This window comes from Symphodus melops (genome assembly GCF_947650265.1).
Source record: "Symphodus melops genome assembly, chromosome: 23".
In the NCBI taxonomy this organism is placed as follows: Eukaryota; Metazoa; Chordata; class Actinopteri; order Labriformes; family Labridae; genus Symphodus; species Symphodus melops.
The window spans coordinates 12,012,323-12,024,887 of NC_136713.1; the positions used below are offsets into that span (position 1 = coordinate 12,012,323).

Genomic DNA, 12,565 nt, shown 5'->3' on the forward strand with positions numbered 1-12,565 from the left:
CTTTAGCGAGTGCGTCACCTTATCAGGAAGAGACGCCTCGTTTCCAGAGAGCAGAGTAGAAGCAATGTGAGTACGTGACTGTATAAAAGTCCAAAAATATCGCTGAAAGGTTAAAGAAAAGTGTAACTTAAGCTTTTTTTTATTTCAGCCATTTAAGTATTTGTTCGGCCTTGTCGTGTTTGTTAAGTTGCCTCTATCTGAGGAAAAGTTTCCACGAGTTCCGCCAAGGACGACAAGGTGCCTTCAAACTGCCTTACCGCTGTCAAGCGAATATCAACATAGATTCCGAATAATTTAATGTTATATCGGGAATGGGCAATTTTAAATAATGTTTATAACAATAATTGAACCCATTTCTGATTAGTCAGGGTCTTGAGTGAAATTCGGCTTTCAACTCGATAGTAACCATAGCAACACTTTCACGATATTGGACTGTTTTTTTTGTTTGTTTTTTTACCTTAAAGTGCAGAATAGTGGTAATTTGAAGGGCAGCCACGTTTTAAAACCTGTAGTTTATTAGCTTAGCTCGCTGGTTAGACTACTTTGAGAGAATTGTTTTGAAGTGTCATATCTGTTATTGTTGAGTAACTATATTCTGACATGTACGTTTATTGAAAAAACATGAGGCAACTGCTGTGGTGCCGAAAGAAGCGGGTGAATTTATTTTCCCCCAAAGTGTTTTTTCAAGTGCTCCGTCCAGAGTAGCCTCAGTTATAAACAGTGACATGTAAGACTACACTTACACTAGCATATAATATACTGAAAGATATGCGTATACTCCACTACACCACTGGGCAACTGATAACGGAATACTTTCCATAAACTGTATTTTCCATACCTTTTGTTTCTAATAATCACTTGTATTTCAGGCTCAACACTGGATGAACAAAAAGTCTCGTTTTTCACACAATAGTCATTGATTGTAAGTAAATACATGAAATTGTCAGCAATATTTTAATGTTTGATTATACGTTTCTTGCTTTTTACTCATTCATAAAAAGGAATCCGTAAGGTGAATATGCTTGAAACATGTTTTTTCAGTGTAGTATGCCTGACGACATGGCGAGGCCTTTAATCCGAGGCAGAGGTGAAGGAGCGGGCTCCAGACATCTCGAAGCCTCCGTGGCCGAAGCCGGTGCTCCTGTGATCGGGATTCTGGGTACGGGGGACTTCTCACGCTCGCTGGCGAGAAGGCTGGTGGAGTCTGGCTACCAAGTTGTGGTGGGGAGTCGAACCCCCAAACGCTCTGTGGCATTGTTCCCTGAAGAGGCTGAGGTGAGACACTAACACCCACAGTGTAATTGGTGTTTTTGTTCCCCCCATGATGATAGTCATACATTTACTCTGACTTAGTCCACTAACAATAATAACTGTTATTATCCAAAACACACATCGAGTGGATTGTAAAATGAGAACATAATAAAACAGCTAATCAAGCGTCCCTCTCAGTATCTTTATAACAATATCTTTTATGTCCACCCATTCTCCTGTTTAAAGGTATTTATTGTCTGCGTCAATTTAGATTTTTTAAGATTTATTTTTTGGCTTTTTATGCCTTTTATGAAAGAGATTGGACAGTGTGGAGAGAGTGAGGAATAAGTGCGGGAAAGGAGCCACGGGATTCGAACCCAGGCGGCCCACTAAAACGGATGTGCCTGTTTTAACTTGCTCTACAAACCTACTTTGCTCGCAATTTGAATAAGAGTTAGATTCAAATGATTCCAGTTGGCAGACCAGAACTACGGTGGCTGGGAAGTGCAAACCAAAATGACTTTGCGAAGCTCAAGGCAAAACTCTTTCATAACTATACAAGCTGTGGTCGTCCATGTGTGTTGGTTTTTCAGGTGACGTCCCAGATGGAAGCAGCCAGTCAGGCTGACCTGCTCTTTGTTGCCGTGTTCCCCGAGCACCACTCCACGCTGGTGCAGCTGAAGCCGGCCCTCGCTGGAAAGACACTGGTGGACGTGAGTAACGGTTTGCGAGTCAACCAAGACGGGCCTTCCAATGCTGAACGGCTGGCCGACCTGTTCCCAGAGAGTTCTGTCGTCAAAGGGTTTAATACCATATCCGCCTGGACGCTCCAGATGGGACCTCGGGATGGGAGCAGGCAGGTGGGATACAAGTCATCCTTCTTTAGGGAGATGAGGAATTCTATTGTGAAGTCCTAAAGTTGTATTTTTCTCAAACGTTTTCTTTCAAGGTTTTCCTGTGCAGCAACAGCAGCAAAGCCAAGAACGCAGTGACGCAGCTCTGTCGAAGGCTGGGCTTCGTCCCCGTCGATATGGGCGTCCTATCCTCTTCTCGGAACGTCGAAAACCTTCCCCTTTATTTGTTTCCCTGCTGGCGCATCCCGGTCCTCTGCACCCTGTCTCTGTTCGGGTTCTTCTACCTGTACAACTTCCTCCGGGACATCCTGCAGCCCTACGTAACAGCGCAGAAGAACGTCTTCTACAAAATGCCCGTCGAGACTGTGAACGTCTCCCTTCCGTCCGTGGCCTTGGTGATGTTGGCGCTGGTCTATCTGCCGGGTGTGCTCGCCGCTCTCCTCCAGCTGCGGTGGGGCACCAAGTACAAGCGCTTCCCGACGTGGCTGGACCGATGGCTAAGTGGGAGGAAGCAGTTTGGGCTGTGTAGCTTCCTGTGCGCCGCTCTCCATGCCATCTACAGTCTGTGTCTGCCGATGAGGAAGTCGGCCCGCTACAAACTGATCAACCTCGCTTTTAAGCAGGTGAGAGTGACGATGGTTTAGGATAGGATAGGATAGGATAGGATAGGATAGGATATAACTTTATTGATCCCCAATGGGGAAATTCGGGCGTTACAGCAGCAGCAGCAGTGCAGAATCAAAAACAAAAGTCAAAATCGAATAAAAAAGTAACAACATAAGCATAAATACAATCCAGGTAGTAATGGGGGGATATATACAGAGGACTATAGCACGGTGGACTCAGCAGGGCAATGGAAAAGATATTAATAATACTGTGCAGTGAATGGCATGTTAAAGTGACCAGTGAAAGAATTTAAAGTGGCATTGTGATCAGAGGGTTATGTAAACAGTATTGACTGTTATAAGCATAATAAATATAGTGCAGTTTGACTGGAGTATAGATATATAGTTATAATAATATAAGAGTGTATTGTAATAATGTAATATATAATATAGATAGTATAGTATAGATATAATATAATAATAAAGGTAACATAAAAACATTCTAATAATATTGTATACTATATATAAAGAGAATATATATAAATAAATACAGGCTAGCTCCTGCTGTTGTACAGCCTGATTGCTGTGGGGACGAATGAGCGTCTGAAGCGTTCTGTTTTGCTCCTGGGGGGGAGGAGGCGTTGGCTGAAGGAGCTGCTCATCTCCCACAGCTCGTCATGGAGAGGGTGAGAGGAGTTATCCAGGATGGATATGATTTTGTCCTTCATCCTCCTCTCAGCCACTGTCTCCAGAGTCTCCAGTTCCAGACCAACGACAGAGCGGGCCTTCTTAACCAGTTTATTAATCCTGTTTGCCTCACCAGCCTTGATGCCCCCCCACCAGCACACCACAGCAAAGAAGAGTGTGCTGGCCACCACAGACTGGTAGAAGGCCTTGAGGAGTCTGTCGCAGACACTGAAAGACCTGAGTCTCCTCAGGAAGAACAGCCTGCTCTGTCCTTTCCTGAAGATGGCTTCAGTGTTATGGGACCAGTCCAGCTTGTTGTTAATGTGAACCCCAAGGTACTTGTAGGAGTCCACCCTCTCCACTTCCTCCCCCTGAATGATGACTGGGGCAGGGGGGCACCTCTTCCTCCTGTAGTCCACTACCACCTCCTTTGTTTTGGCGATGTTGAGCTTCAGATGGTTGTTGTTGCACCATGTGACGAAGCTCTCGATCAGACCTCTGTACTCGTCCTCGTTGCCATCAGTGATGCGGCCCACGATGGAGGAGTCGTCAGAAAACTTTTGGAGGTGGCAGGAACCAGAGTTAAACCTGAAGTCTGAGGTGAAGAGAGTGAACAGAAAGGGTGCCAGAACAGTTCCTTGGGGTACTCCAGTGTTGCTCATCACCACATCAGAGACACAGCCGTCCACTCGGACGTACTGTGGTCGGCCAGTGAGGTAGTTGTAGATCCAGGCTGTGGTGTCAGGGTGCAGATGAATATCCAGCAGTTTTTCCCTCAGGAGGCCGGGCTGGATGGTATTAAAAGCACTGGAGAAGTCAAAGAACATGACTCTCACAGTGCTTCCCTGCTTCTCCAGGTGTGACAGGGCTTTATGGGTCAGGAAGATGATGGCATCCTCCACGCCGATGAGCCGCTGGTAAGCAAACTGCAGTGGATCTATGAAAGCAGTGAGCAGGGTCTTTAGCTGCTGGAGAACCAGCCTCTCAAATGTCTTCATGACATGTGACGTGAGTGCCACAGGCCTGTAGTCATTAAGAGAGCTGGGACGACCAGTCTTAGGAACTGGTACAATGCAGGAGGTCTTCCACAGGTCAGGCACCAACATCAGCCTGAGGGAGAGGTTGAAGAGGTGCCGAAAGATTCCTGCGAGCTGCCTAGCACACACCTTGAGGATCCTGGGGCTGATGTTGTCTGGTCCACTGGCTTTTGTTATGCAGAGCTTGGAGAACTGTCGTTGTACCTGGCTCGTAGTGAGAGTGAGAGTGGGGGGAGGGTGTGGGGGACTGTTCTTTGTTTCCGGAAGTAGGGAGCTGGGGGGTGGGGGGGGGTGGAGTGGGACTGTCCTTTGAAGCTGCTTTCACTCAGCTAAGCAAGTATGGAGTCATGGGGCCAGTGTGACCATCTTGGGTTATCCTTACGTTGGACACATTTGTGTGTGTGTGTGTGTGTGTGTGTGTGTGTGTGTGTGTGTGTGTGTGTGTGTGTGTGTGTGTGTGTGTGTGTGTGTGTGTGTGTGTGTGTGTGTGTGTGTGTGTGTGTGTGTGTGTGTGTGTGTGTGTGTGTGTGTGTGTGTGTGTGTGTGTGTGTGTGTGTGTGTGTGTGTGTGTGTGTGTGTGTGTGTGTGTGTGTGTGTGTGTGTGTGTGTGTGTGTGTGTGTGTGTGTGTGTGTGTGTGTGTGTGTGTGTGTGTGTGTGTGTGTGTGTGTTGTCCAGGTCAATAACAAGGTGGAGGACTCCTGGGTCGAAGAGGAGGTGTGGAGGATGGAGTTGTACCTCTCAGCGGGTATCATCGCTCTGGGGCTGCTCTCCTTGCTGGCCGTCACTTCACTGCCCTCTGTGTCCAACACTGTTAACTGGAGGGAGTTCAGCTTCATACAGGTACGCGTTGTCTTACTGGAACTTGGCCTTATCTTCCTCTGTGGATGGGCTTTGTATTGTTTGAGATGGCGCCGGTGTAGCAGGCTGGATTAACGCAGATTGAGAGACTGACAGTCCAGACACTTGGCACGTTTACGCCGAGGCATCAAAATGATGTGCAGACAGATTTGGGCTATTTCTCCTCCCTCCTCACATAAAGAGACTACACACACACACACACACACACACACACACACACACACACACACACACACACACACACACACACACACTCTGTCTTCACTCCTCCATCTGCCCCAGACTATGACAAAGCCATCAGGGGTGTTGTGACTCAGTATACACACTTCCTCCTCTCCTCTCCTTTCCTCTTCCTCATTCCTCTTCCTCTGCTCTCCTCTCTTCTTCTCTCCTTTCCTATTCCTCTGCTCTCCCCTCCTCTCCCTTCTTCTTCCTCTCCTTTTCCTCTGCTCTTCTCTCCCCTCTTGCTAGAATTCCCCCCATTTTTTTATTTTTTTTTGTCCGACTTGTGACCCGTCTTTGCTGCCTTTTCCCCTTGATCTTCCTATTTAAACTAATCCGCCACTCGTCTGGTAAAGTCATGTGCCTACAGCAGTGAGATGAAGGCGACTCTGTATTTGCTAATCTGCATTTTTTTTAAATCCAGACTTCTTGACTATTTCACATTTCAGAGTTTAAAAAAACACTTGCAGTATCGAACTGACCTTTAAAATTAAATGGTTTGACTAACATCTTTTTTTGATGAGTCACATGTGGGGGACAGTGGAATTGCAAGAATACAATATTACAAATTCTAACCTGACACTCTCGTATAACTTTCTGTAGTCTACAATAGGTTACTGCGCCTTGTTCATGGCCACCCTCCACACACTCCTCTACGGCTGGGACCGAGCCTTTGATTCAGCCCAGTACCGCTTCAACCTGCCTCCTACATTTATGCTGGTCCTGATCCTTCCCACCATGGTCCTCCTGGGTCGCCTGGCTCTGTTAGTGCCCTGCGTGGCTCAGCGTCTCACACAGATCCGCCGCGGCTGGGAGAAGAGCCGACACATCCGCTTCATCCTGCCGGAGGACAACTGCCACAATGGGCTCGAGGATGTCAGTAATGTTTGAGAAGCGCACCTCTGAGGAGAGGGTCAAAGAAAAGTTAGAAAAGTGAATTAGCCAGCCGATAATAATATCCACGGCTATTAGCATATTATGCTAGTGTTTTTCTCTGATATGCGCCAGTAGAACTCAATGTGTTCACCAGTCAAATATTATTTATTTTAAGTTTCAGTATTATCATTCTCCAGTGAACTCACATGTGCTGTGACGTTCTTGCATTCATTATCTTTACCACATGTGTTATCACTACATTTGAACAATACGCAATAAACTTGTGTATATCTCAAGCAGCAACCTCCGGTGTTGGAAAAAAAAATGACTGCCGGCGATGAAGTGCAGAAATCCTGCCGGAGATGTTTACAGCACAAAAACGAGGGTATGAAAACAATATTGGTGGGATAAGTTTATTGTCGTCATCGGCGCACGTTGTGGGGTGGGTGGGGCACATGCCTGACCTGATTGACAGGTAGGTAACACCTTTGACAGGATGCTTCGAAACCCTTCCGTTCTCTCATCCTGTTTGAGGTTGCTTGAGAGTGAGGCTGAGACAGACCAGCAAGGAGGCTGCTGCCGATGAGCCTCTGGAGCCCCTGGATGCAGCCAATGCTGTATCTATCGCTAACAGATCAAAGATAGATAGAGAGATCAGTATCTAATTTTTATTTTATTTTTTTCTAACTCTAATATCGGCATTGTCCCCACAAATCTCATATCAATATATTAAGATACTGCAGGCATCGTAGTTACTCGTCAGCAAAAAAAAAACTGGAAGCTTCCAAGCGATATTAGAGAAGTAGAGCCACGGTAATTAGCTTTTTTTTATTATTGCACTATGCATTGCCAGAAAATAATGTTTAGTTGGAACTTTTATTATGCCTTTAGTTTTCTTTATTGACTGGTATTGTTACTTCGCCTGATGTTTCACCACAGAGCCCAGTTTCCACCAAGCGCTTCAGTTCGGTTCGTCCCGGCGTGCAGTTTGCGGCGTCTCCATCGACTAAAGCCGGGAAAGATTTCCCCAAATTACCGACCCCGTATCGTCCTACTTTTTTGGCACCTTTCTGTTGGGTCGATCCGGCCCTTAAAGGTGGAGCCAAACACTGCGGTCTGTTGATAGGTTAAAAGAATCGTCACTTTCCGTGCGACAGTGGAGAACACAACCCCGCTGTGTTTCAACACAGTCGCTTGTTTTTTCAGCTGTATTTCTCCTCGCTGCACACAGCCTTCTCTGAAACAAAGCTTGGTAGTGTTTTTGTAGCCACATGCTAATGACAGAGTCAATGAATTGCTGGATGTCTTCCATCGTTGGTTTTGTTTGTGTTGTGTTTTTCTCCTTTTTTTTTTTTCATTTATTAGCGATGTAGCTGTTAGCTGATAGGATGTGACATAATGTAAGCATATGGCGCGGTTGGTTGTGGAAACACAAACAGGATTCGCTTGGTGGAAACGGGGCTATTAAGAGCTCATGTGACGTTTACGTTATTTAACTGAAGATTTACAGCTGAATTGTGTGTACGCCTATCATTAAGAACTTTTCACTGTGAGTGGCAACCATGAAGTTTGTCATGGCTGATGATTATTGTGAAAGTAGCATTCCCTCAGTGCTTCATCCGCACCATTTTTTGGGGGTTAGACATTTTTATTAATCCTGTCAGGACCTAAAGACAATTTCAACCCAAATCTTAAAAAGTAGATCAGGAGAAAATTGCCAACCCTGTCTTAAATATGTTTTGTGTTAAGTCAGTCTCGTTTAAATCAAACTGTTTATTTTCTTACACTTGACAGTCGATATGTTATCAATCACCATTATCTTCTCTGGACTCTTTGGAAGTTATTCTGACACCTAAAGATTTCCTTTTTTTGTTTTGATCAGCAGATGTTTAAGTTTTAAACGAAGAGCTGCTAAATGCTAAGCTAAGTCCTGCACATGTACTGGGAAAACGTTCTGCCGCAGTTGCTGCCACACTTTGTGCATTGTTAAATATGGGTTACATCAGGGCAACTATACAAGGATATTGAATTCTTTACACACTGGTACTGAGGTAACTAATGGAACCGGACTGCTCAAGGACATCTCTTTATTTTTTATTAGTTCTTACCAGTTCTTACCGTCAAATAGGTTTTCTGTTTGTCTATAGGGATTTACAGTATATTGAAGTTTAGGACCTGTGTGTTCTATGCTAAAGTTGATTCTTTGTATTGTCAATTTCCAATCTTAAAAAGTCACTTGAATGCATTGACATGTAAGCAGTGTAATGACAAAGAATGTTAACACATCAAATGCAAATCAAAGAAGAAAGTGATTTTCGCAAATGTATTTATTTGTTTAATAATATAAAATCTTTTTTTGAAGATATGAATCTTGTTTAGATATCCATATTCATGCTTGCATGAACCATTTAAAGGCTCCCACAACAGCCAAGGAGAATCTGCTCGTGAGTGTGTCATGAAGAAAAGATGCGGCTTTCAGAGCTGATGCGAATCAGGAGCTCTCCCAGCTCTTTTCCTCCACACTTTGTTTTGATTGGTCAGCATGGCAGCATGTGAATGAGACAGAAGATGATTGATTAAAGAGTTCTGGTTCTGTTCTGTGGATTTGTTGGCAGTTTTTTGTATTGATTTTGTATTTGCATTTTTCCATTTGTGCAATTCAAACGTTTGATTGGAATTTTAAACGAGTAAGAATCATTTGTTGCAAAATAAATGCACAGAATGAGGCAATTAAAGGGCTGCTCATAAAAACACTTTTTGTAAAGTTACGCTGAAATATGAGGCTAAATTAACAGCCGTTTGGGAGTTGAAAGAGTTGTGTCTTCTTTGGGAGCTGAGCCAAAAGAGACCCTGACCACAGGAATATAGCCACTTCAGACCAGTCCAGTTCCATCGGTAGTTATTATATCATATGAACATATAATGGTCAGCAAAATAAGGGATGAGGTGCAGTATATATTGGATCCAAATTGAACAAGTGTGCACTTTGAAATACTTGGGTGTTCGTAAAGAAATTGTATCACTTATAAAATATAGAATTACAACTCGGTTTGATAACCTGCCAGTAAAAATAATGCTTCTGTCCGAAGCCAAATCCTCCTAAGGGAGACAATAAAAGCCACTAACTTTAAAAGCAACTAACTTCCTATCACTAGAGTCTGCTCAGATTGACTCAAACTGGTATCAAGCAATCGGCACAACGCATGGTAAAATGCGCAGGTGCTGCCATCTTGTGGTGACTTCATAAACTGTCTCTTAGCGAGAGCATATCTCTCCTGTTCTTAAGTCCCTCCATTGGATTCCCGTCCTTAATAGAATTGATTTTAAACGTTTAATGTTTGTTTTTAAAGCTCTCAATGGCCTCGCCCCGTCCTATTTATCAGAGCTTTTAACTGTCCGTGATCCTCGTATAGATCTCTAAGGACAACTAACCAACAGTGTTCTCTGTTGCTGCTCCCAGGCTCCGGAACAGGCTTCCAGCTGAAATGTGCCTCATTTCTGAGCAAAGCCTTTTTAAATCCAGTCTGAGAACAGTCTAAATTTATTTCGTATGGTTTTTAATACCCAGTAGCAAGGGGACACTTTTATCTTATTTTACTTTGCTGTATTTTATTACTTTTATTCAACTTTTTTATTGGATTTTATTTTTTATTCGACTTGTTGTAAAGCACTTTGGTTCGCCGAAAGGATTGTTGTAAATGGCTGTATAAATAAAGTACATTTACATTTAAAAAAAACAAAAAAAAACCCTCTACTGGTTCCTTCTTTAGAGCAGAATAATTACAGCTGTACTGGCTGATGGTTTGTCTTTAATACAAAACTACCAGTTGTATTTTTCCTCAGCGAGTCCCAACAGTTCCTCTAGGCTACATCAGTGCAGGACCAGTTGTTCCGGCTGTGAACTGGGAAGTGACAAACCACAAGGTGTGTCTTGTTCACAAGCAGTCATGGCAGTAAGTACTCCTTTTTTTTTCAATTCAAGACTACAGTTTAACTTAACAAACATCTTATTATCACACTTGGTTTCATATCAGATTGTTGCCAGATTCAGTGGGACTAATTGAAAGCGGGTCTCTGTAATTACAAGACATTTGAACTGTTTTACAAAATCTACAGTCACAGCTCTATATTCTTTACAGGAGTCGTTTGAAAAAGCAGTGGAGGAGGTGAAGATTCTGAAAACAAAGCCACACTACGGAGAGATTGCAGAAATATATGGCTTATACAAGCAAGCTACTGTTGGTGATGTCAACATAGGTATGTCAATTCTTGTGTACAGATTTTTCCAATGTTATTTTAGGAATGCATTCAAGTGAAAACTAAGGCCAAGTTATCCCGTACATTTACAAGACTTTCGTTAGGGTTGGGTTTTTTTGTTTTTTAAAAAAATGAGGTCCGACTGGTTGTGTCCTTTTGTGAAAGATACCCAACCTGATAAAGTTTCTACAAACTATTTTCTTTTTACTCTCTTAAAAACAGGAGGTACACTACGTAATATTCTTTTATTTTTTAAAGATGTTTTTTTAATTACTAATTATATTTCAATCCTTTAAGATTAATGTCACTTTTTTACTACACTGTTTATGTTTACTGTCGTTCACCTGGGGTATCATTTATAAAACAGTGGATACTATACTATACATACTAAAAGGCTGCGTGCGCACAAAATAATTCAGATTTATAAAACCGGTGGGACGCACACCGAAATGGAGGAGCTTGTGAATGCAGTGAAGCGCATGTTGTTCCTTTGCGGCAGCAGGAGGTTTAAAGAAAAATCTGAGTTTGACACCACAAAGTACTCCTGTGCAAACAGTACAAAGGTATCATTATTAAAATAAAAAGACACTAGATGTATGGGTGTGTCAAAATTTGAGGCCAATTCCATTTGCAGAGAAAAGTTTTCTTATATCAACGGTAGCAAACTTTTATTTTGTATCTTGGTGGCCTCTGTGAAATAAGGCTTTACCCCAGCTGGCCTGTATATACACATACTGTAGAGAGTATTTACTGTAAATATCTTTTAATTGTCATCCCAAGATACATTTATCCTGTCTTTAAACCACTTTTAAAATCTTTTGAAAGCTAAAGCACAAAGGGATGATGTCCTTAAAATTGATAACATTGAGGTCTCCTTTTTTAAAATGTCACCTTGCTCCTACTTGATGCAAGGATATTGTTCTTTTTGAATTTGTTTTCATTACAAGAAAAAGATCTTGCATCAGGATTGTGTTTTGCAACACACAGGCCGGCTGTGGATCAGTGGTCGTCTGTCAACCGGAAGGTCAGGGTTTGATCACCAACTGCTGCAGCAACTTGTCGATATGTCCTTGGGCAAGACACACAAAAAAAAAAAAAGGTGGAGCCTATTGCATTACCAGAATAACAATTTCTTTTACATCCTCAGCCCGTCCAGGGATTTTGGACTTCCCAGGACAAAAAAAGTGGGATGCATGGAGTTGCAAAAAAGGTACGTTTGTGTATAACTTTTAAATGAACACTAAAAGTGACCATAACACAAACAGATAAATAGAGGCCTACACATTTTGTTGAAAGGGCAGGATGATTGATTATTTAAAAAAAGTAATGTGGCAAAAATAAACTGTATTATTTTAATTTTTACTCAGCCATATTTGTTGCATTTCTGTACAGATGGTGTACCTTTTCCAGCAAAAATCCCTTCATTGATTCTTTTTGTATACCAATAGGTCTGTCCAAAGATGAGGCGATGGCTGAATATGTGGTTTGGGTTGAGAAACTGAAGGAAAAATATGGTATATAGGGTCCATTTCTTACAAATGCATCACAAAATATCAATAAAAGTTTACTAGCACCATCAGTAGCTGATTTCACATGCTGCGGCTTCTTTCTATCTTAAAGAGGACATCACAACATCAGACGTCACAAGGAGAGCAAATATAAAATGGAGCATTTTTTTCTCTGCTTCTCCTTTGGTTACAGGCCCCATACAAAGGACTGATGGGTTTATTTCACATGTTGTGGGTTGGTAGACACTTTGGTTAACAAAATAAATATTCAAAAGCAAAAACTGAAAAGATGGAAAGCACTGAACAAGCTTACAAGTTGTGTACATATAATGGTATAATAATGCTACAATAAAAAAGGATGTCCACTTAGTTCTATAACCAATGTGCCCTCTGAGCTGCGCGCGTGCGC

At 42.7% G+C, this 12,565-nt stretch overlaps 2 protein-coding genes across 2 annotated transcripts; both read left to right on the forward strand.

Moving 5' to 3' along the window:
* Positions 1 to 1,027: 1,027 nt before the first annotated feature.
* Positions 1,028 to 8,993, forward strand: LOC306818522 (metalloreductase STEAP3-like). Its single transcript, XM_079336150.1, has 5 exons — positions 1,028 to 1,275; positions 1,845 to 2,111; positions 2,201 to 2,728; positions 5,111 to 5,275; positions 6,119 to 8,993. The coding sequence occupies exons 1-5, from the start codon at positions 1,030 to 1,032 to the stop codon at positions 6,404 to 6,406; spliced, it is 1,494 nt and encodes a 497-aa protein (XP_079192276.1). The 5' UTR covers positions 1,028 to 1,029; the 3' UTR covers positions 6,407 to 8,993.
* Positions 8,994 to 10,125: 1,132 nt separating this feature from the next.
* LOC306818906 (acyl-CoA-binding protein-like) lies at positions 10,126 to 12,230 on the forward strand. The gene is made up of 4 exons (XM_079336637.1): positions 10,126 to 10,344; positions 10,531 to 10,648; positions 11,796 to 11,858; positions 12,097 to 12,230. The coding sequence occupies exons 1-4, from the start codon at positions 10,339 to 10,341 to the stop codon at positions 12,168 to 12,170; spliced, it is 261 nt and encodes an 86-aa protein (XP_079192763.1). The 5' UTR covers positions 10,126 to 10,338; the 3' UTR covers positions 12,171 to 12,230.
* Positions 12,231 to 12,565: the final 335 nt, after the last annotated feature.

Excerpts from the sequence above, each read along its gene's own strand:
- LOC306818522 (XM_079336150.1), top strand. The coding sequence starts at position 1,030 with ATGTTTTTTCAGTGTAGTATGCCTGACGACATGGCGAGGCCTTTAATC. Across the intron at positions 1,276-1,844 it reads TGTTCCCTGAAGAGGCTGAG|GTGACGTCCCAGATGGAAGC; the intron begins GTGAGACACTAA and ends TTGGTTTTTCAG. Across the intron at positions 5,276-6,118 it reads GGGAGTTCAGCTTCATACAG|TCTACAATAGGTTACTGCGC; the intron begins GTACGCGTTGTC and ends AACTTTCTGTAG.
- LOC306818906 (XM_079336637.1), top strand. Across the intron at positions 10,649-11,795 it reads TGTTGGTGATGTCAACATAG|CCCGTCCAGGGATTTTGGAC; the intron begins GTATGTCAATTC and ends TTACATCCTCAG. Across the intron at positions 11,859-12,096 it reads TGCATGGAGTTGCAAAAAAG|GTCTGTCCAAAGATGAGGCG; the intron begins GTACGTTTGTGT and ends GTATACCAATAG.